Raw genomic sequence first — 23,559 nt, 5'->3', positions numbered from 1 at the left:
GGGTTGTCTGTGTAGTTGAGGGCACAGGGAGACCCAGACACACCCGTCTGATCTAACTCCACTGGTGACGGGAGACAACGTAGGGGGATGGTGGGTAAGCAGGTCAGCGCTGTGGATGGACGTGGTGGACGTGGGCCTAGTGGTAATCAGGTCCAGGGAGACACCAGGCACCCTCTGTGACCCGAGCCTCGGTTTCCTCCTCTGAAGGCTGGGGGTCCTAGTGGGCCCCCTGCAGGGTCATGGTGCTGTTGGCAGTGCAGTTACACCAGCAGCCTCCCTCCCACGTCCCAGGATGCTGATCCAGGGCCACCACCCTGCCTGGCTCCCTGCCAGCATCACCCACCGGCCCTTCTCTCTGACTTGCAGGCGTCTCTCTGGAAACCGCCTCTCGCACATCCCGGGACAGGCGTTCTCTGGTCTCCACAGCCTGAAAATCCTGTAAGTCTAAGTCCCACTTTACATGGAGGTGCAGCCTGGAGAACTCTGGGCAGATGGAAGCTTTCTAACCTGTGTCTTGGTTTGCCACTGGCCTGCTCATTTCCTTATCTTCACTTTTCATTTTAATGATGTCCATGTCTTTGCTCTCGCCCTGTCTGTAACAAACTCTGTGATTTGTAAACAAACATATAACAGCACCTGATGCTTAGGCCACATGTAGGGAAGTGACCTCCTCTCCTTTCTGTGACGTGAATAGTGCCCGTTAGCACAGGTCTTTGAGGGTCAAGGTCAGATTCAGACCCACGTGCCCCCCCGGAACTCTCAGGCTGGGCGGTTAGGACAGTTTCTGGAGAGGAGGAATCTCCGCTGTCTTCCTCTGGACCTCCTTCCTCTCGAGCCCCAGCCTTGGTCTCTGGCTACAGCACTGGGTCCCATTCTCTCTGCAAACATGTCCCGTTCTCCAGTTCCTAGGCGTCTCTGTCCCTGAAGCAAAAGGAAAGTGAGAAATGAAAAGGACCTCGTGTTATTCTCTTCCATTGAGCCCACAGCCCATTGGACAAAAGGGGACGCTACGGCACCCTCTCCCCAACCCCAGTCCACAGCTCACCTTGTCGCAACTGCGACTGTCCTCCCCGGGCCCCACTCCTGCTCTTGTGATGAGTGTGGGTGAAAGGAGGTGGGAGAAGGGGATGCGGGGGGTCTGAGGGTGGATCAGAGAGGCTCCTCGGGAGGGCTCGTCACCACAGGGACTGGCTTGGGAAGAAGAGGAGGAGCCTGGGGGCTGATCCTGGAGCATCTGAAATTCCCCTAAAATGGTGAGCCACTCCCACGCTCTCCTGCCCCCTCAGCCCCAACTTGACCGGCAGGTCTTCTTTGTACAGTTGAGCGGGTTGTTCACTGCACAAGACCATCGCCTGAGGGGTGAGAAGGGGCTGAAATCTAGCCCTGTGCCAGCCTTGGGGCTACTTCCATCTAGAAAGGAGTATCTTTCTAATTTGCTCCAAGTTGTCAATGGGCTGGCGGTGGCCCTGCCCACTTGGTCCGTGAGCTTCAGGCTTCCAGCCTGTCAGCAGCCCCCAGACCACCTCCAAGCGTTCTCCTTTCTCCACGTTGTCTGACTCCGGCACTGCTGGCCTCTGGCTCCAGGGCTCTGGCCTCTCGTGCTGCCCTACTCCCTCTCTGCCCTTGGGCGCTCTTCCTCTGTCCCCTGTCCCTCCTCCTTCCGCTCTGCTGCAGACCCTGCTCTCCCATCCTGCCGGCCCTCAGTCCTTCCTGCCTCTTCTCTCGGTCTGTCTGTCCCGCTCCCACCAGCATCGCTTCCCCGAGGGTGGGGAGGGCCCCGGAGCCAGACGTGGCCCAGGCGGCCTGCGTGGTGGCATATCCGTGCCCCGCGGCAGGCCCAGACCTGCAGCCGGATTGGTGAGCGGGGGATCTGTCTGCTGGGCTTTCAGAAGATGTGAGACTTGCGTCCCGTTCCTAAGCCCCCAGCTTAGGGTCGAGCCTCTTTCTTCTTCGCCTGCGTCAGGCAATTAATCAAAGCCTCCCGGAAGCCGCAGCCCCGCCCCCTGGACACCGTGCGGCCTAGCGGGTCGGGCGGCAGGAGAGGCTGCGGCTGGAGAGGAGGGCAGCCAGGCAGTCCATTCCCATCGCCACTGACCCCCAACTGCCCCCCCGAGGACACCCCAGTTCCCCAAAGCCTTCGTGTCCGCTTCTCTGCTTCAGGGATGGGTGGGTGGTCTCGGGGGATGGTGCCCGCCTGCTCAGCGTCTTCACAGCAGGGATTCCACTTGCATCTGGGCAAGAAGTACCTCCTGGCGTCCGCCACGGTTTCTCCTTCTGCAGTGCCTTCCCTACTTGTTTTCAGACCTGCGAGAAAAATAGAGCAGTAAAGCCGGCTGTCAGCACGATAACCTCTTTTTGTGCTGGGAGGCGGTCACTTTAGCTGCTCCAGGGGCCCCTATCTGAACTTCATCTTCTTCTGGTGGGTGAGGCCCGGCTGTCCCTGCAGGGCACTCTGCCTCCCCCTTGCCCTTCCGGAGGCAAAGGACCAAAAAAGGGGGTTCCCTCTCTGATCCTTTCTGAGCGGCTGTGGCAGAACCCCTCCCCTGTCCCTCCCGCCCAGCCCCACACCTGACCTGGAAGTCTTACTCCTAGGGTCCCTGACTTCCTGCGCTGATTCTCCAAGCCTCTGGCCAGGCTTGGGTCAAGAGGGTCAGCCCCTGCCCCGTGCCTTTTCCCGCAACCGTAGGTGGGGATCCCTGTCCTGCAGAGTCCTGAGGCTGAGAGCCCAGACACACTGCCCCCACTCGCCCCCCCACCAGAGCTGTCCTCAGGGAAGCCACAGTTCTTTCTGACCCAGGTGTGTAGAGAGATGCCTGGACCTCTGAGGGCACCTGCCTTGTGCCCGTCGGGGCAGGTGAGGGGCAGATGTGGCCAGAGCTCCTGCATGGGGTAATGCCTAGAGGGAGGGTGGACGGCATGCCTGGCACACAGTAGGTCTCCCTGGAGGTCCCTCCCAGTTCCAGAGCAGCCTATCCTGCAATAGGTGCTGTTCCTGGGGCTGTACGTGGCCCAGGAGGGCCCGACGGGTGTGCGGGTCAGGGTGGGGCAACTTCCTTCTTTCCTGCCCCCGGCTCTTCCCTGACCCCCTGGAGGGCCCGCCCCGCGTGCCCCCCCTCCTCTCCAGAGGCCAGCAGGGAAGGACGTTCCAGTGGCAGCGGCCACCCAGGTCCTCCCTTAGGGCCGGGCGAGCAGGACCCTTGCCCAGGGCCCTGAGGCTTCAGGGACTCCCCGAGGCCCTGGAGTGGCCTCCTCACAATTTTCTGAGCACAGCTCTGGTGGCCAGGGTTCGCTGGGGTCAGCAGTGCCACCTGGAGGCCCCAGACCCCAGTTTCTCCCCTTCTCGCTCTCTGACTCACTGCCCCGCAGGTCCAGGAGGGCAGCCTCCCTAGCGGATCGTGCCCCCGGCTGGCATGTCCCTGCTTTTGTGGGGTCATGTGTCATGGCGTCACCAGATGGTGCTGACACTCCGATCTGGGTGCCTCAAGTTGTCTCTATAGACACACACACCACAAGGACAGACTTGCCTGGGCCTTGCGCATCCTCCCCTTCCCCGAAGAAAACCCGGCCTCTCGGCTGCAGACGGAGAAACTGAGGCCTGGGGAGGTAATCGTGCATTTGCCCACGTCCTTCCAGAGCAGACGGCCAGAGGATCCCGCGTTCCGCTCCCCGGCCTTTTCCCCAAAGTCCCTCTAGGGCACTCTCCCAGCCCCGTGCACAGCGCCCTGGACCTCCAGCCAGGGAGGGGTGGGACAGGACTCTGGGCTCTGAGGCGGGGCTCCAGCGTGGCGGGCAGGCAGGCGGGCGGGTGGGAGTCCTTCAAGCCGCCTCTTCCCCTCACAGGATGCTGCAGAACAACCTGCTGGGAGGGATCCCCGCCGAGGCGCTGTGGGAACTGCGGAGCCTGCAGTCTCTGTGAGTCGGAGGTGGGGCTGGGGGCGGGCCTGGGCACCCCTTCCTCCCTACACCCCCCACCCCCCCTCCCGACAGTGCGCTCCTGGCTTTTGTTTCTTCAGGGGGCTCTCATCGTCATATGTCATGTGTACGAGTGCGTGTGTATCTCGGGGCAAGAAGGCACCCAGATCCTGTGGAGGACTGTGGGGATGGGACCTCCCTGGGTGGGGCCCCCGGGGCCGCCGTCCTGGGATGTCTGGCCTTCTGCCGTGGAGTCTGGGTGGGCATTGGAGGTTGCTGCCCTAAAGAAGCGTCAGGAAGGGTCTGTCTTGTCAGGAAGGAGCTCACCTGCTCTGACCCTGGGGCTTTGGTAGCGGGGGAGCGTTCGAACTCAGACAGACGTCTCCCCGCGTCCCAGACTCACTGGCCCCCGTGACCCGTCCAGCCCTCCATGGAACGCTGCAGTTCCTGTCCTGTCCACTAGGGGCGTCCAGAAGGGATGTCGTCCAGAGCATCAAAGAGGTTTCCACGGGGGAAAAGACTTCCACTGGACGTCTCCACACTTACTTAGACGTTAATGTTTTCCCTGTGACTTGCGTCTTCTGCGTGCTTGGGGACTCTGAGGGTCTTGTCTTTTACACGCTTGGGCCACACAGGCACTTCCTGCACTTTCTGAGACACGGAGGCCCTGCGGCCGGGAGACTAGACGGCCAGCTCCCTCCGTGGCCGTGCCCCCTGCTGCCCGGGGGGTCAGGGTGGGGATGGGGACACAGGCCCAGGGCCCCCTGGGTCTGAGGCCGCCGAGAGGGCGTTGCCTCTTGCAGTCCTGTGAAGACGCCGCTGGCGGCGGGCCGGCTGGCTCTGGTCTGAACCGCTGGTCTCTGACCGTCTCTGTGCCCAGCTGCCCGCCTCCCCATGGGGGGCGGTTGCCCCCCCCCGCCCCCGACACCTCAGGGGGTTTCACGAAGAGCAAGTACGCAGCGGATGTGGGGAGGACCTGGGGCAGCTGTGCCGTGCGGGATACAGCTGTTATGTAGTTCATTTAGCTTGTTTCCCGCCCGTTCATTTCACACGTTTTTGAGGCTTTGCTGCGGAGGCAAAAGCCGAGTTTTTTGCCTCTTGAAGGATTAGTAAGTGTCAAACGGGTGAAGGGACAGGAAAGGACATTCCAGACAGAGGGAACAGCACGTGCAGAGACTGGGAGAGAAGGAGCTGAGTGGGCCGTGGAGAGTGTGCACGGGGGCAAGCTTGGCTGGCTGTGGGGGGGCTGGGGGCTGGTGGAAGGGCAGGAGCGAACGAGATCCAGAATCCACGAGAGATGAGGAGGACCTTGCCCAGGATCCCGGCTTCATGCTCAGGGCCCTGGGGAGCCATCAACAGGACCTTCAGCCGGAGTTTGCATCACCGCAGATCACCCTGGCGGCAGTCAAGGAGGACAGCCTGGAGGCGGGGAGCTGGTGCCGGGCTCCTATGCCAAGGGAACGTGACGGGGCTGGAGGAAAGGCGGGGGCAGTGGCTAAAGGAGCAGCGGACTGGCTCTGGGAATATCAAGAAGGCTGGTTGTCAGGGCTCTGGGCTCAGACTGCCTGGGTTCAAATCTCAGCTCCTCCATTCACTCCCTGTAAGGCCTGCAGTGGCCTGGCCTGTGTGCTTCTCGTTTTTCAGTAAAAGGGAGGTGGTGAAAGGGTCTGTGTCCCTCGATAGGACAGAAAGGAGCTACTGCTACCACTGTCACTCCTGGGGATGGTGGTGTTGACCGGACGCGGGCGCCCAGGGACAGGAAGAGTCGTATTGACCGCCAGCTCTCTGGCCTGGACACCTGGGTGGACAGAGGGGCCGGTCAGCTACAGCCTGGCCCGCGGTGGGGACTTAGTGAGAACGTGTTGAACGAGTGGTGAGTTGTGAATCCCAGGGGATGCGCCAGGGAGGGCACAGGGCAAGGGGGACGCCGAGGCCCCTTTGGACATGTTGGGTTTGTGGTACCTGCCTGGTACCTGGTGGGGTGACCAGGCATCTGGGATAAGTTGGAGCGCGGGTCACTCTGCCTGCAGGACATCAGAGTGTGCATGTGCCTGTGTGTGTGTGTGCGCACGTGTGTGTGCATGTGCTGGGAGAGGGGGGGCGTCCCCCTACCTGAAGCTTCTGTTTGGTGGGTGTTACATCAAAGTGACACGCTGTCCAGCTGACTCAGGCCCCTCCCTCCAGGAGGGGTCAGGAGTAGCAGGCCCAGACTGCCGGGCTGAGCGGAGCGGGGGGAATGGCCTCCGTCGAGTGCCCTGCATGCCGGCACCACGTGCGGCGTCACACCCATGTGATCCGGTTCCATCCTCACGCGCCCCTGTGACAGTGGCCGTCTCTGTCATCAGATGAGGGAACAGAGGCTCCGACCGGCTCAGGGCCTCCCGCGGTCAGAGCTGGCACCTGGGGCGGCAGATCCACGGCAGCCAGGCCCCCGGGACCCAGGTCCCCAGGGAAGGCTGTTCCTCGCCTCCCCTGGACAAACTCCCACGGACATTCCTGGAATGTCCATGGAGGTTCTGTCCCGTGGTGCACAGGACAGGAAGCGGGTTTGGGTGTGGGGAGCGGTCAGGGGATGGGCCCAGGCACGCAGCCCGATGTAGCACCCAGGCTCTTTGGCCCCCCCATCACCCCCCTGGCCCCTGCATACACTTGCTTCCTCCCCGACCGCTGTGGGAGGGCGAGTGTGGCTGTGCCGGACGTGTCACGCCAGGCTAGAGCCACGGCCAAGAGAAACCACGGCAGCCACAGGAGCCTGGGGGAAAAGAGAAACTGGGTGGGGGTGAGGCAGGACCGGGGGTGGCAGGGGAGTCCATGGAAGAGCAGAGAAACAGCCCAGAAAGACCTCAGGCCTGGTCCGGGTGGGGCCTGAGAGGAATCAGAAAGGCCCAGTGGCAGGATTAAATTAGGGGAGAAAACAAAACAGTCCCATCCTGGACACGCTGGGAGGAGCACGTCACCACAAGGGCAGCCCCGTGACACCGCCGCTCTCTGCCGAGCCGGGGAAACGCGTCCAGGGCGGTGCGGACTCTAGCCCGAGACCCCCGTCAGAAGCAGCGCAGCCCCGTCTGAGACACACCGGGGCCTGTGCTGGGGGAGGGAGGGGGAGGGGCGCCCGTGCCCGAGTCACCTGTGACGGCTGCACGCTTGGTCTCTGGGGGCTGGCACAGTGGGTGGTCCCTCTGCAAACACGCGCGTCTTCTGCCTGTGGGGCGAGGAGGAAAGTGGCCCAGCCATGCCACCCAGCGCACAGGCTCTTGGAGGACAGGGATCGCGGGTCTTCCTGGGGGGCTTCTGAGCAGATCCCCCTTGTTCCGTATCTCTGACCCTCCTCTGAGGCACAGCTGTCCCCCAGACCAGTGATGACCAGCACTTATGGCCCCTTCCGTGTGTGAGCCGCTGGTACTCACACCTCACTTCACCTTGGGGCTCTGTGGGATGGTTAGACCGCTAACCTCGTCACCCCATGTCACAGATGAGCAAACTGAGGCACAGCTGGTGCAGGGACTCGGTGGAAGGGACACAGGCAGTACGTAGCAGAGCCGGGGTCAAAGCTCAGGCAGCCTGGCCCAGGGTCCACCCACATACCGTGACACTCAGCCACCCCCCAGGGCCATGCTGAGGGCACTGAGTAGGCAGACGATGAGCCCTGGGCACTGGGCCGTCGGGGGCTCTGGGACCATGGTGTCTCCAGTGCATCTCCTCCCAGGGCTGGCCTTGCAGCGTACGCCCCGCTGGAGGATGCCCACGGACGCTGGTTTGGCCTGTGTGTGTCTGCACCCTGGGATTCCGGGGTTGGGTGGGGCCGGTTGGGCCGATGTAACAGAGTGCCGTAGGTGGGTGGCTCAGGAGTTGTTTATTTCTAGCAGCTGGAGGCTGGCAGGCTGCGATCGGGGCTGTGGTGGAGCTCTGGTGAGCGAGGGCCTCTTCCGAGCTGCAGACGGTGCCCTCGCGTTGGGGGAGCAGAGATGGGCAGAAAGAAACCTTCTCCTGACTCGTGAGGGCTCTAATTCCTCCCAAATGCCTCGCCTCCTAATTCCATCGTATGGAAGAGGGTGAGGTCTTCAACATACGAATTTCAGGGGACACAGACGATCGGTCCCTGGCACATGGACAGTGTTGGTTGCCAGGGTAGCCCAGGCTGCTGACACTCTGGTATCGCCGTGGATCCCTAGAGACCCCTGGTGCTGGTCAGACCCCCAGACGCTCCTCAGGAGAGGCCGTGAGGCTGCTTGTGCCTGATAACCATTGACTCGTGAAGAGCCTTAGTACCCTGTCGCCAGAAACAGCGCTTCCGACCCAGCCATGCGAGGAGCAGCCTGTGCACTACAGCCCACTGACCGACAGCGCTTGGGGGAGCCTGGCTGCAGCTTCCCACTGGGGTAGAGGCGGAACCGGCTGTGCATGGGAGGGGGTCCCTCGGGGAAGCGTTTTCTCAGACCTCTGAGCGCCGGGGGAAGGAGGAGGGCATCACGGGGCCAAGGACGGTGTCTTCGGGGCAGGGGCCCAGGCAGAGAATGGCTCACACCGCCTGGAGGGACCGTGTCAAGCAGTGGTTCTCCGGGCGGGGGCCCTGGGCACCGGCGCCAGCGTCTCCTGGGAACCTGTCAGACGTGGCCTCCCAGGCCCCACCCGCACCTGCTGAATCAGAACCTCTGAAGGTGCGGCCCGCAATCGCGTTTCCACGAGCCCCCCACCCCAGTGGATTCTGATGCCCGTAGAAGAGTAAGAGCCAGTTATGGACGAAAGGACCCCCCAGCCCCCCGGGCGGCCTCAAATAGCAGACTCGGACGCTTGCACGGTCTGGAGGCCGCAGGCCAAGACGAAGGTGTCAGCAGGGCGGGTCCTCCTCAGAGCCTCCTCCCGTGGCTGTGAGCTGCCAGCGTTCCTCGTGGCCACATCACCCGTCCTCACGAGGCCCCTCTCTGCTTGTGTCTCTCACAGTACACTTGTCACTGGCTTTAGGGCCACCCCAATGATCCAGGTGATCTCACCTTGAGACCCCTAACTTAGTTACACCTGCAAAGACTCTTTTCCAGATGCAGTTCTTCCATCCACAAGTTCTGGGGGTTAGGATGACAACGCACCTTCTTGGGAGGCACCACCCAGCCCAGCCAGGGGTGTGAGGGGGACAGAGGGCCGGTGAGGGTCCCGTGGAGAGTGGCAGGGTGATAGCTGGGCGTTGAGTCAGAAGGAGACCAGAGGCTCAGCCAGGGTGGCGGTCCATGAGTCAGCCGGGCAGGGGGGCGGCGTCTGCCCAGCACGGCCCGGCACCAGCGGGAGGTGGGACATGGTCCAGGTCTGGGCGGCTCTGACCCTGGCGATGCCCGGTCTGCCATGGACAAGCCCCCGAGCTGCCCTGAGCTCTCAGGTGATCCAGTGGATATGGTCAGCGCCGCCCAACTTGCCTGCCAGCCAGAGAAAGCCCAAAGCCCGGCTGTGCTGTGGGGCCCACCGAGGGGTCCCCAGGGACCACGAGGTGGCACATGGCCTCCCTGGCACGGCTATTTCGGGCCCCATGATTATATGCTACTGTATTTGGATCTCCCCAAGGTTCCGGGAGTTGATTACTACATGCGTCTGGGTCAGAGGCTGGTTCGAGGTGGGTGGGTGGGCGGGCACGCGGGCAGCCCCCTGCGTGTGACGAAGGTCTCAACACGGGTAATTTGGCTCCTGGAGAACTAGGAGAGTGTCCGCGTGGGCTGGGCCCTGGGATCCTGTGAGCGTTCTTTCAGCCATAAATGCTGGTCTGGGAGAGAGTTGGCCCAAGCTGGCCCACCAAGGAGCAGCGTGGCCCTCGGCCCTTGTGGGTCTCCTCAGCCCCGTGGACCACCGACAGGCCTAGGCCTGAGAGACCTGGGAGGGGCGCCCAGGGCAGGGGTGGGAGCTGGCCACTCAGATTGAGATTAGGCGCACATGGGCCCCGGGCAGAGCCAAGAAGTGGGGTGACCCCCCCATGGGGAGATGACAGAGGCAAGGTTCCTCCCTCCTGCAGTAGTGCCTCTTCCTGAGCAGCTGATGCCAGTATGGAGATCTGGCCTGGGTTCTGGGTATGTGTGGAGGGCAGAGGAGCTCCAACCCCTGGTGTCCACCTGTCCGTCCATCCATCCATACATACATCCATCTCCCTTTCCTCCCTCCCTGCATCCACCCATCCATCCATCCATCCATCCATCCACGCATCCGTCCATCCGTCCATCCTTCCATCCATGCATCCGTCCACCCATCCATCCATGCATCCGTCCACCCATCCATCCATGCATCCGTCCATCCTTCCATCCATGCATCCGTCCACCCATCCATCCATCCATCCATCCTTCCATCCATGCATCCGTCCACCCATCCATCCATGCATCCGTCCACCCATCCATCCATCCATCCGTCCATCCTTCCATCCATGCATCCGTCCACCCATCCATCCATGCATCCGTCCACCCATCCATCCATCCATCCATCCATCCATGCATCCGTCCACCCATCCATCCATGCATCCGTCCATCCTTCCATCCATGCATCCGTCCACCCATCCATCCATCCAGCCATCCGTCCATCCTTCCATCCATGCATCCGTCCACCCATCCATCCATGCATCCGTCCACCCATCCATCCATCCATCCGTCCATCCTGCCATCCATGCATCCGTCCATCCACCCATCCATCCATCCATCTGTCCATCCTTCCATCCATGCATCCGTCCATCCATCCATCCATGCATCCGTCCACCCATCCATCCATGCATCCGTCCACCCATCCATCCATGCATCCATCCATCCTTCCGTCCATCCTTCCACCCATCCATCCATCTATCCATCCACCCATCCATCCATGCATCCGTCCATCCATCCGTCCATCCTTCCGTCCATCCTTCCATCCATCTGTTCACTTGCTTATTCAAGCCTGAAATGCCTGAGCTCAACAGTAAAACAAGGGCCCTGCCTTTCAGCAGCTCGTGCTTTGACGTGGGAATATCGCACACCTAGACCCCCATCCCCACCCATACTCCATGGACTTAAGCTTCTGAGACAGAAAAGTCAGGGCAGGTGAATGTGATGTAAAGTCAGTGTAGACAAGTGAAGCAGAGCTGATGGACATGGTGAAGCCCAGTGTATGTAATGACAATCACACTTGTGGTTCTGGCTTGTTGAACGCCCACTGTGGTACCAGGATCTAGGCTAATGCTCAGCAGATGTCACCTCACTCATTTCTGGGGACACATCTCTGTGGGACGTCCCATGGTCCCCATTTTACAGATGAGGAATGAAGGTTCAGGGAGTTGATCACAGAATTGGTAAACAGTTTGCTGGGAGCTCACCACCTCGTTTCAGAATTCCATCCCACTGAAGCCTTAGAGCCCAGAGGGAGGTGAGGGGTGGCCAGATCCCAGCCAGGAAGAGGTGGGGACAGCGTCTGTGTGCTGGCCGCCAGCCTACCACTGGGGGCTCCCCTGCCCTCACTCCCCGGCCATGCAGCCGTCCGTCTGTCCGTCCGTCCGGGGAGAGAAGACTGGTCAGGGGCTGGGAAGGGGCGATCTTTTTTGAGAGTCTGTGAGTAATCGTCCACCTGTTTCTGGCCTTTGGCGCCCAGGTGGTGGCCAGCCGCTCGCCGGTGTGTGGGAGTCTGCACACCAGCCGGAAAAGGCCACAGGTGCCTGGGCTCCTGCTTGGGCCGCCGCAGAGGCCGCAGGGTGGAGGCTGCCCGCCCAGGCGCAGGGCCTCAGAGTACTAGGGGGAGGCGGCGGGTCACCGGGTCCAGGCAGGGGTGGGGACTCTCCTGGCATCACCAGCGAGATGGGGGCAGGCCTGCAGATGCTTTTTCGCTCCTTTCTGAAAGGGGACCATCATTTTACGAGCCTCTGTGACCTCTCTGGCCAGATAGCGCTAAGATCAGTGGTTCTGGAATGTGGCCCCCCCGGGACTCTGGCCAAAGTGGCGGCGCCCCCTCACCGGCCGCAACACGTGTTTGGACTTGGAGCCAACTCCTCCCCCCGCCTGCCCCGAAATAACACCGTCCGCTCCGGCGGGACCTGGTCTGGAGGACTCCATGGCCCTCGGGAGGGGTCTGGGTGGTGGGGAGGGCGGGGGTGCCGCGCTGTCTGCAGCTGGGTGAGTCTCGAGGGGCCCTGGCAGCCCTGGAGAGGACAGCCCCTCACAGAACCGTGTCTCCCCGAGAGAAAGGGCAGGTCTGGCTCCCGGCTCCTCCCGCGCCCGCCCTCCGGAGACTTCTTCAGGGCGCCCCACCCTGATGCCCCGCGCCGGAACACAGCACCTGTCTGGGACTGGAGGTGACCTTGGCCCATCCCGCTCCTCGGAGCCGAGGCACCGCAGTTTGGGCCGAGACTGGGAGGAGAGGCAGAGAGAGGGCGGGAGCAGAGGGAGGGGAAGTGGGAAGGGGCTTACTCTGAGCATCTCCAGGTGATGGTACCACCCAGTGCCTCCGCGGACTGCAGGGCCCTGGGCTCTGGTGCCATCTCGGACGCTCTGCTCCAAGGCCTCTCCAGCCACCGATCCCCCTTCACAGTGCACACGTTGTTCCGTTTGTCACCTCCAGGCTGGCCTCTGCGTCTCCCGGTCCCTCGCAGTGGTTCTCACCAAGGTCCAGATCTTCGCTAAGCCCAGCCGGCCCTGCCCAGCCCTTGTCTCACGGGGTCTCAGCTCCCTCTACCTGACGGGCCTCTCCTCAGTCTTCTCTGCAGGCCCCCAGCCGTGCCACCCTATCGATGTCAGAATCCTGGGGGCTCTTTCCTCGTCCCTCTCGAGCCCGTGCCTGCAGCCTGGGCTGCTGCGTGGGCTGCTGGTGGAGTCTCGCGTGGGTGGCCAAGCCGACCTCGAGCTGAACACCCCTGACGCCCCTCCTGAGGGCGTTCCAGCCCCAGCCTCTGTGTCGTCACTTACTTTCCTGATCCATGACTTGGCGGCCATCACTGTCCGCCATCGCCCCTGCCCGGGGTGCAGCAGCCTCCCAGCCGGTCCCCCACTTCGTGCTGGACTCATCCCGATCTTCCCCACTCTGAGTCTGACGGACCTTAAAACACAAACCTGATCGTGTCACACACACACACACACACACACTGCTTAAAATCCCCGTGGCTCCCGACACCCTGAGGACAAAGCTCCTTGCTGAGCTGCCACCTGCCACCGCTGGCAGACCCACTGAGCAAGTGTGTCCTGCTCCCCTGCCTGGGCTTCGGGGGGGCCGTGCAGCCCGCAGGAAGCCTTTTCTGCCCCGACATTCACTCCGCAGGGCCCCGCCACCCCGCACTGCCAGAGCGTCCCGCTCGCCTGCTTCATCCTCTTTCTTCCTTTCTCCGTCCCCTCTGAGTTTCATGAGGGTGGACACTGTCCCTCCTTTTACTCAGGACTCCCCGCCGCTGGTACCGTGCCTGGCCCATGCACGCGCTCAGGCATCTTTGCTTATAAACGTATAAACAAATGAATGCAGAACGGGGCAGAGAGGTGAGGCAGCCCGGCCAGCGATGAACCGGGGTAAGAACGGGAGCTGGCATTTAGACTCAGGTGTGTCTGCTTCTTAAGTGGACCGTCTTTCTGCCAACACTTGCTGCTCCTGCCTTCCTCTGGAAGCTTCCTCAGAACACCCAGGCATTCGAGGAAGGAGGGCGTCCTGGGGGCCTTCCTGCCCTCCACTGGCCCTGTCGGGGGAGGCGGAGGGCAGGCCGAGCTTGGAAGGGAGTCAGGGAATGACAGCAGCCCCGGGCAGAGCCAGCAGAGCACGGTCGCAGGCTGGCGTGGACGCTGCCACGGGCCCTGGCCGCGTGCTGTCAGGGTCTGCACGTTAGCGCCTGGATCTGCCCAGATAAAACAGAGGTGGGTAATAAACTTGTTATTTTTTTTAAAAAAAAGCCATGCAATGCCTTCCAAAGCCAAGAATAACATTATTTAGGATTACCTGCCACTTAGGGATGGTCCCTGCCCCTGTGGGCAACGTGGGCCTTACTCTATGAAGCGGCTGGGCCAGGAGGGTCATAATTTCCGGAGCTCAGGGTGGGGCAGGGGTGGGGATGAAGAGTCTGGACGCGATGCATCTCAGCCGGGAGCCAGGAGGCTGGACCCCCTCTCCCAGTCCCCTTCCTTCGTGCTCCTCAGCTGGGGCTGCAGGCCTTCTCAGGGAGCCCCCAGGCCTTCTGGGCCGCCGCAGCTGCCTCGGCCCCAGCCCCAGCCCCAGCCCCAGGCCCAGCGTGCTTCTCTGGCCCTGTTAACCGGCCCCTCAGCTGCACATCTACTAACCTGCGCCTGCGATAAAACCCTCCCTCCGAACATCTGGAGTGGGGGGAAACGGAGGGGGAGAGCATGCCTGGGGGCCGGGCGTGGCAGTGCTGGAAGCCAGCTGTCTCCCCAGTTCTTAGTCCTGCTGCTTGCTGGGGCTGAATGGGTCGGAGGGGCCAGGTGAGGGTGGGCCCAAGGCTCCCCCAAGTCATTGGATAGCACCACTTTCATAATATTGCTCCTCTGACCAGAAACCACAGACCTCAGGGCCAGCAGGACAAGTCTTGCTATGAGTTACACCTGCTTTCACGTCGGTGTGCCTATACCTGCTCTCTACCCACTCCAGCCAGGTCACTTACCCCATCGTGTCCCTAGCTCCCCAAACCTGTCCTCGCCTACCTCCAAGCGTGGGCTGGAGCTGTTCCTCAGGCTAGGATGCTTTTCCTCTTCCTTTCTGCCAGGATTTGCCTCTCTACTGCTTGAATCAATGCAACACACCTCCTCCAGGAAGTCCTCCTAGACTGATTCCATCTGACTCTGAGTCTGCTGAGTACACTGAGTACCAGAACCAGGCATCCTCAGTTCTCACAACCAGGACGGCAGGAGGGGAGGCCCTGGCCCGAGCAGAGCAGAGCAGGAAGGATCCAGGCAGAGCTCTCTTGTCTTTGCTGGTGCTGACCTGGAGCCTGCCAACTGCTACTGACTGCCGGGGCTGGAGGAGAACATAATCAGAATTAAGATCGGTGGGGAGGGCAGGGTGTGGGTGCAGACATAGTAAATGCCCTTTAGGTATTATCTACAGATCTCTTTCAGAGTGGGGGTCAGGGCGGCATGTGGTGGGGATGGGATGCTAAGTGGTGACCTTATGGCAAGTCTGGAGAGTTCTGAGAAAGGTTGGTCCATGCCAACCCAGGCAGACGGGACCCTTCTTGGCCCGTCTCTCCCTGGTGAGACCTCACCGGTGTCCTGGATCTGACTGCCCCAGCCACTTGGAGTCTGGGAGTCAGAGGGAGAAGGGAGGTGAGGCTCGGGGGGCGTGGCCAGTGGCCAGACCTCACGTATCTGCTGACCCTGGGTGGGCTGGGCTGGGGGCTCCCGCAGGCTCCGTGTCCTTTCAGCTGCGAGGGGTGTGTGTGATTCCAGGGTCTTTCTCTGAAATCGCTGCTGCTTGTCTTTGGAAGCCAGTTCCACGTCTTTCTAGGTGAAAGTTGTCTGCACATCCTGAGCCGTGGTTCTGTAAGCTGCGAACCGGGGATGATAAAATGACTGCTCTGAAGCTTCCTGAGATGCTCCGTGTTCTGCCGGAAGGGTCCCAAGTGCACGCGCAGGGCGTTGCTGTGATGAGGCTTATTATTAGACTGACCCATGGGGCCGGCAGACTCCACGTGAGGGACCCTGGGACCGTGGGGGCTGGAGCGGTGGGCCTTCACCCCCATCAGGCTTTGCTGCAGAACCAGGTGGGGTCCTCCTGAGGGGCCGGTCGCCCCTTTGCAGAGTGAGTGTGAGGCCCTCACCGCTTTCCCTCCATGGCGGTCAGCACGCGCACCAGGCCAGTCAGACACCAGCTTCAGCGAGTGACCGTCAGGGGGAGGTTAGGACATGGTCACAGCAGGTCCGTGCAGCCACGAGTGTACAAGCTGGGGTTTGAATCTGAGCTCATCTGAAGTGCAGGTCCTTCCAGTCTTCTGCATAGGTGAGGAGTTTGATGGCTAGTTTCTTCTCTTTTTGTCTCTCCTTTTTCATAGCTTTACTTTTAAAGGGCAAAACACCTGGGGAATTTAAATACCAATGTGTTCTCGTGTCCAGACGCTCCCAGGACCCTCTGTCCTCTCTCAGCGGAGAAGAGGTCTGATACTTTGTTCGTGTACATCTTTCTGATCTGCAGTGTGACCTGCAGCTTCTTGTGGACATGTTAACTTTTCCACATCCGTATCAGGACTTGCAAACCCAAATTCATCCTCCGCGGCCACGATAATCTCCAGTTGGTCCAAACTAAGGTCTTCATAAAATGGGAACCGGGAGCTTTTCTGCGTCAATCTTGTCATAGTTTCCAGACAACACGGCCTTTGGTTTGGTCCAAAGTCAAAAGGGGCATCGCTGGGCTGGCAGCGTAGCCATGAATCTACCTGGAACCAAGAGCAAGGGCCCAAAGGACACACTGTCATCGCACATAAAACGCCTCGAAATCAATGCCCAAAGCTTTTAGGGCTTTAGAGAACCCCCGGCCTCTGGGTCTAACTGTGGCCGTTAGGATACACTGAGTCACAGAGCTGCTGCTCTCGGGGGCCTGGCAGCCGGCTTCTGAGATGAGCAGGACCTTCACGATGCCAGGGTCCCTCCTGGCTGGAGGAGCAGCAGAGCCCCACAAGGAGAAGCACCCGAGCTGGACTTCGAAGGTAGAATGAAAGGTGAGCAGCAGAGAGAAAAGGGCAGCCCTGCCGGGAGGGGAGCAGGCTGGGCAGAGAAGTGACTGTGAACTGGGGGGCTGGGGGCAGCGCTGGACCTGGAGGAGGCAGCCTTGGTGCAGGCCTGGCTGGCAGCCTGGAGGAGGCCGTGCAGGGCAGAGCCTGGACCCCAGCAGTGGCCGCAGAGAATGAGGCTTCTCCTGCTCCCCCCCAATCCTCCCCTCCCCGAGCCCCACCCCACACAGGCGCCATCCCCAGCCGAGCGCAACAGAGCCTGGGATTTAATTATACACTGACACAGTTTGTTTTTAAAAAACATGTTTGTTTTTGTTCTGACTCATTGTAGAGAATTTAGAAAATACAGAAAATAAAAAGAAAATAGAAATCACCCACAGTTCTACCTCCCAGACACGATGCTTGTTAACATGTCTGCATTTCTCTCTGAAACCACATACCCTCACAAACACACGCTTCCTTCATGATATGTTAAATCTTTACAGATTGTGTTGGGGCCTGTTTTATTGTTCCTTCGAGACTGTAGTAACCTAGCACTGGGGTCATTGTTTTAGCTTTAAGTACTTTTAAAATTTGAGATGTAATTCACAGCGTAAGATTCACCCTTTAAAAGTAGACAGTTGAGTGTTTTTAGCATGTTTACAAACTTGTGCAGCCATTAGCACTCTCTAATTCCAGCACATTGTCATCTCCCCAAAAGAAACCCATCCCCGTGAGCTGTCACTCCCCATCTCCGCTCCCCACACCCCAGCCCCTGAGACCTCTAATCTACCTTCTGTCTCTCTGCCTTTGCCTGTTCCGGACATTTCCTATAAATGGAATCGTACAAAACGTAGCTTTTTGTGTCTGGCTTCTTTCACTTAGCATGTTGTCGACATTTGCCCAGGTGTGTATTCGCGGATCTATCGGTACTTCACTCCTTTTGATGGCTGAATAATATTCCACTGTGTGGATAGACCACGATCTGTTTACCTGTTACCAGTTGGTAGATGTTAGGTTGTTTTCACTTTTTGGTTATTGTGAGTAATGCTGCTGTGAACATTTGTGTGGATGTGTTTTCAGTTCTCTCGGGTGTATAACCAGGAGTGAAATTGCTGGGTCACATGGTAACTCTATGGACGGCTGTTTGGAGACCTGTCAAACTATCTTCCAAGGTGGCTGCAGCATCTCACCTTCCCGCCAGCAATGTCCCTATGTCCGTGTCCACACTTGGTACTTACTGTCTTTGTAATTATAGTTTCCTCGTGGGTGTGAAGTGGTGTCTCGTCGTGCTTTTGATTTACACATGCTAGCGACTAATGGTGTTGAGCATCTTCTCATGTGCTTATTGGCCATTTGTTTATCTTGTTTGGAGAAATCTCTGTTCTGATCCTTTGCCTATTTTAAAACTGGATGGCCTTTTTCTGTTGTTGATTTGTAACAGTTCTTTAAATATTCCAGATACAAGTCCCTTACCGGATGTATGATGTGCAGATATCTTCTCTCCCATTCTGAGTCTTGTCTTTTCATTTTCTTGATAGTGTCCTTTAAAGAACAGTTTTAATTTTGATGAAGTCCAATTTATCTGTGTTTTCTTTCTTTTTTTTTTCTTCGTTCTTTTGTTGTTTTGTTGAAGAAACTGTTGCCTAATCCAAGGTCAGGCAGATTTATAGCTACGTTTTCCTCTAAGAGTCTTATAGTTTTGGGCCTTTGATCTGTTTTGAGTCCATTTGGTATAAGGTGTGAGATAGAGGTCCAATTTCATTCTTCTGCACGCAGATGGAGAGTTCAACAAACCATTTCATCACCCCAAAGGCTGTTTTTTGAAAAGACTGTTCTTTCACCCATTGAATTGTCTTAGCATCCTTGTTTGTGATCAATTTTCCATAAATGTATGAATGTATTTCTGGATTCTCAGTTCTATTCAGTTGACCTATATGTCTATCCTTATAGACCATCCAGTCTTTTTCTTTTTTTTTTTATTAATTAATTAATTAACTTATTTTTTGGTTACACCGGGTCTTAGTTGCAGCAGTCGTGCTCCTTGGTTCCGGCATGCATGTGAGATCTAGTTCCCTGACCAGAGATTGAACCCGGGCCCCTGGAGCTCAGAGTCTTAACCACTGCACCACCAGGGAAGTCCCTACACCATCCAGTTTTGATGACTGTAGTTTTGTAGTAAGTTTTGAAATCAGAAAGTGTGAGTCATCCAACTTTGTTTTTCTGTTTCATGATTGTTTTAACTATTCTGTCTCCCTTGCATTTCCATATGGATTTTTAGGATTTGCTTGGCAATTTCTGAAAAAAAAAGGGGGCCACTGGGAGTTTGATAGCGGTTGTGTTGAATCTATAGATCAGTTTGGGGAGGGTTGCCATTTTAACAGTCCATGAATATGTCTTTCCATTTATTTAGATATTCTTTAATTTCTTTCAACAATGTTTTATGGTTTCAAAGTATAGACTTTGTACTTTTTATTAAATTTATTCCTATTTGCGTTGATGTTATTGAAAATTGAATTGTTTTCTTTTTTATTGAAATATAGTTGATTTACAATGTTGTATTAGTTTCCTGTGTACAGCAAAATGATTGTTATATATATGCGTATATGTATTCTTTTTCATAATAGGTTATTACAAGATATTGAATATAGTTCCCTGTGCTATACAGTAGGTCCTTATTGTTTATCTATTTTATATATAGTAGTGTGTATATGTTAATCCCAAACTCCTAATTTATCCCCAACTCCTTTCCCCGTTGGTAACCATAAGTTTGTTTTCTATGTCTGTGAGTCTGTTTCTGTTTTGTAAATAAGTTCATTTGTATCATATTTTAGATTCCACATATAAGTGATATCATATGATATTTGTCTCTGACTTACTTCACTTAGTATGATAATCTCTAGGTCCATCCATGTTGCTGCAAATGGCATTATTTCATTCTTTATTATGGCTGAGTAATATTCCCTTGTGTATATGTACCACATCTTCTCTATCCATTCATCTGTTGATGGACACTTAGGTTGCTTCCATGTCTTGGCTATTGTGAATAGTGCTGCTATGAACATAGGGGCGTATGTATCTTTTCGAATTAGGGTTTTGTCCAGGTATATGCTCAGGAGTGGGATTGCTGGATCATATGGTAGATCTATTTTTAGTTTTTTGAGGAACCTCCATACTGTTCTCCACAGTGGCTGTACCAATTTACATTCCCACCAGCAGTGTAGGAGGGCTCCCTTTTCTCCACACCCTCTCCAGCATTTATTGTTTGTAGATGTTTTAATGATGGCCATTCTGACCGGTGTGAGGTGATACGTCATTGTAGTTTTGATTTGCATTTCTCTAATACAGGGGTCCCCGACCCCCAGGGCCACGGACCAGTACCGGTCTGCGGCCTGTTAGGAACTGGACCGCACAGTAGGAGGTGAGCGGTGGGCGAGTGAGTGAAACTTCAGCTGCTGCTGCCCACCGCTCCCCATCGCTCATATTACCACCTGGACCATCCCCCCATCCGTGGAAAAATTGTCTTCCATGAAACTGGTCCCTGGTGCCAAAAATGTTGGGAACTGCTGCTCTAATAATTAGCGATGTTGAGCATCTTTTCACGTCCTGTTGGCCATCTGTATGCCTTCTTTGGAGAAATGTCTGCCCATTTTTTGATTGGGTTGTTTGTTGTTTTGTTATGGAGTTGTATGAGCTCTTTGTATATTTTGGAATTTAAGCCCCTGTCGACTGCATCGTTTGCAAATGTTCTCTCCCAGTCTGGAAATTGTCCTTTTGTTTTGTTCATGGTTTCCTTCACTGTGCAACAGCTTGTGCGTTTGATTAGGTCCCATTTGTTTATTTTTGCTTTTATTTCAATTACCTTGGGAGATTGGCCTAAGCAAACATTGGTCCGGTGTATGTCAGAGAATGTTTTGCCTGTGTTCTCTTCTAGGAGTTTTACGGTGTCATGTCTTATATTTAAGTCTTTAAGCCATTTTGAGTTTATTTTTGTGTATGGTGTAAGGGAGAGTTCTAACTTCACTGATTTACATGCAGCTGTCCAGCTTTCCCAACGCCACTTGCTAAAGATGAATTGTTTTCTCAATTTCACTTTGGGATTGGTCACTGCAGGTGTGTAGAAGTACAGTTGATTTTTGTGTATCGATCTTGAATCCTACGATCTTGCTGTACTTATTTATAAGCTCAAATGGTTGTTTAATTAGGTATTTTAATGTTTGGAGTTTTGTTTTGTTTTTTGGTATTTTAATGTTTGATAAGGAAAGTTCCCGTCCATTTTTCTGTTATATTTTGCTCATCTATTTGTTTTATAACATGGCCTTTAGTTTTATTTTATGAGGCTACACCTAACTCCGGCCCCCAAAAAAATCCCATTCAGTGCATTTTCTGATCCCTTACATATTTGAGAATATATTTTTGTGGACTTCACATATAATTGTCAAAATAACTGGATATAAGATTCATGGATCATTATGTATTTTTCTCAGAATCCTGTCGATGTAGCTCAGTTTCTCCCGTGGCACGTGGTGTGCCAGAAAATTCGGAGGTTGTCCTCCTCATTTTTTCCTCAGAGAAGAGCATGTGTCTTCCTTATGAATGCTTATGGAAGTTTTTCCCTTTATCTTTACAATTTAAAGTTTAGCCAGAATGTGTCTGGGTAGGAATCACTTTTCCTTCAGTTTGCCTGGAACACAATAAACATTTATAAAATACATTCTCTTCAGCTGCAAAGAATTTTTGAAAATTATAGCTGTGCTGTGCTTCTGCTCCGTGCGCTGTGGGTTAATCTTCTGAATACCTGCAGTTCTCAAGTTCAGATTTAATCCTCTCTCCTGCTCGGCTGATCTCTGTTTTCACGACTTTGGTCTCGTTGTTCTGACCAGTGTTCGACGTCAGGGGCAGCGTCCCATCCTGTTCTCACGGCCGCTTAACTCTCTGCGGTGCTGGCTCCGCTCACTGTCACCTGGGACGCGTGTGCCAATTTTGCTCTTTCAACTTGCCCTCCTGCACCTTCCCTGCCCACCCAGCTCCACTCACATTTCAGTTCGCCTTTGAAGTTTACCTTCCTTTTCCCCGTTTTGTGCTGTTGTTCCTGCGCCTCCGCCTTTTCTCTCCTATGCGTGTCTGTTCCTGTTCACCGACGTCATCATTTCCTGTACCTTATTGAGAATGTTTTTATTCTCAGTCTAGTAATAAGTTATTTTTAGAGATTTGATCTTTTCCTGGGTTTCAGGATGCTATTACATGTTCATGTTCTTCAGAATTTAAAAAAATTGTTGCTTTAAACTACTTCCTTTCTCTTTTAAAAAATTTTATTTAAAAAGATGTAGTTATACACAAACTATCAATACTGTGGTACAAATGAACTTATTTACAAAACAGAAATAGAGTCACAGATGTAGAAAACAAACGTATGGATACCGGGGGGTAAGGGGGGGATAAATTGGGAGATTGGGATCGACATATACACACTACTATATATAAAATAGGTAACTAATAAGGACCTGCTGTGTAGCACAGGGAACTCTACTCAATACTCCATAATGACCTATATGGGAAAAGAATCTAAAAAGAGTGGAGGTATGTATACGTATAACTGATGCACTTTGCTGTACACCTGAAACGAACACAACATTGTAAATCAGCTATACGCCAATAAAAATTTAAAACAAAAAAATCGTGGTTAAATCTATATAACATAACATGTTCCGTCTTAACCATAGTCAAGTGTGCAGTTGAGTGGCATTAAGTGCATCACGTCACTGTGTCACCGTGCCCCCATCCATCCCCAGACCTCCCTCCGTCCTGCAAAACTGAAACTCTGCACCTGCTAAGCGCTCACTCCCCAGCCCCCCGCCCAGCCCCTGGCCCCCACCCTTCCTCCTTCTGTCTCTGTGAATTTGTTACTCCAGGGACCTCATGTGAGTGGAATCGCACAGTATTTGTCCTTGGGTGTCTGGCTTGTTTCACTCAGCATCGTGTCCTCCAGGTTCATCCGCGTGGTGGCAGGTGTCAGAATCTCCTTCCTTCTAAGGGCTGAATAATAGTCCACTGTGTGTATGTACACGTGGTGTTTGTCACCAGGAGGCAATGTGGATTCCCCACGGTTTGGCTCTCCATCGTCCAGGGCTGTTTCAGTCAGCTTCTCAGATACACGGATGGGAAGCAGGTCGGTGTGTGTGACCCCCAGGCCGTTTTCAACACCCAATCAGGGGCTCGTAGCTCTGGTGTCCTGCGTGGAAGCCTCCACCTCACCCAGCGGGTGGTTCTCTGATTCACTGCACCGAGGACTGCATGGTGTGAAGGTTTGCTCCCGGGCTGAACGTTAGACGCACCAGAGGAAATGTTAAACAACGCTATGCTTAGGCTCCACCCTGAACCGACGACTCAGGGGTTCTGGGTCCGGCCCACGCACCAGAGGTTTACCGGCTCCGCAAGTGATGCCACAGTGGAGCCACGGCCAGAACTGCTTTGTCTCAAGATGCCTGACTCAGGCTGTCCTCCTGCGCGGTGGCCCTGGCCTCCCAGGATGCAGGTGCCACCCTCCCCCCGCCCCTCCCTCCTGCCGTGTTGTTTTCGGGAATCGGGGTCTCTGAGTGGACACAGGAGTGGGGATTGGGGCACCGGGGGCGGGGCTGGAGCCCTGGCTGCCTGGAAACGCGTCGCTCACACAGTCAGGGGAGGCGGCTGTGGAGTTTTCTGGAACGCGATTCCGAAGAAACGGGGAAGGGGGGACGTGCCTTCCGCCTTCCGTCTAAGGCTGGGGGCTCCTCTGTTTCACAGAGCAAAACAGATGAAAACCACTCATTCCTGGCTGTTTTCCTCAGTTCCACTGGCCTCAGGGCCAGCAGAGATGTCAGATTCTAGTTAAGTGTTGCTTCTGGTCAAGGTCTAAGGTTTCGTCTTTTTCAGTGTCTCCATAGGTGTCGTAGTGGGAAGGTGGTTACATTTTCCTGTTTTAACTGGGAACTACTGGAGTGTCTGACCTGTCTCCTGGGCCAGGGGAGAGGCCTATGGCTAGTCTCCCGTGT

The 23,559-nt window shown here is 56.0% G+C and overlaps 1 protein-coding gene across 1 annotated transcript in view; it reads left to right on the top strand.

Moving 5' to 3' along the window:
* The window catches only part of LGR6 (leucine rich repeat containing G protein-coupled receptor 6), a gene marked incomplete at both ends in the record, with an annotated part of 100,266 nt that overhangs the window by 25,551 nt on the left and 51,156 nt on the right, over positions 1–23,559 (top strand). Inside the window, 2 exons of the mRNA XM_082647204.1 lie at positions 367–438; positions 3,841–3,912. Of these exons, the coding sequence (XP_082503330.1) occupies positions 367–438; positions 3,841–3,912 (144 nt within the window). The remainder of the gene's footprint in view (positions 1–366; positions 439–3,840; positions 3,913–23,559) is intronic.

Source organism: Grampus griseus (assembly GCF_964374135.1).
Source record: "Grampus griseus genome assembly, chromosome: 1".
NCBI lineage: Eukaryota > Metazoa > Chordata > Mammalia > Artiodactyla > Delphinidae > Grampus > Grampus griseus.
The sequence above is the reverse complement of the archived record's forward strand: the minus strand, read 5'-3'. Positions and strand labels throughout refer to the sequence as shown.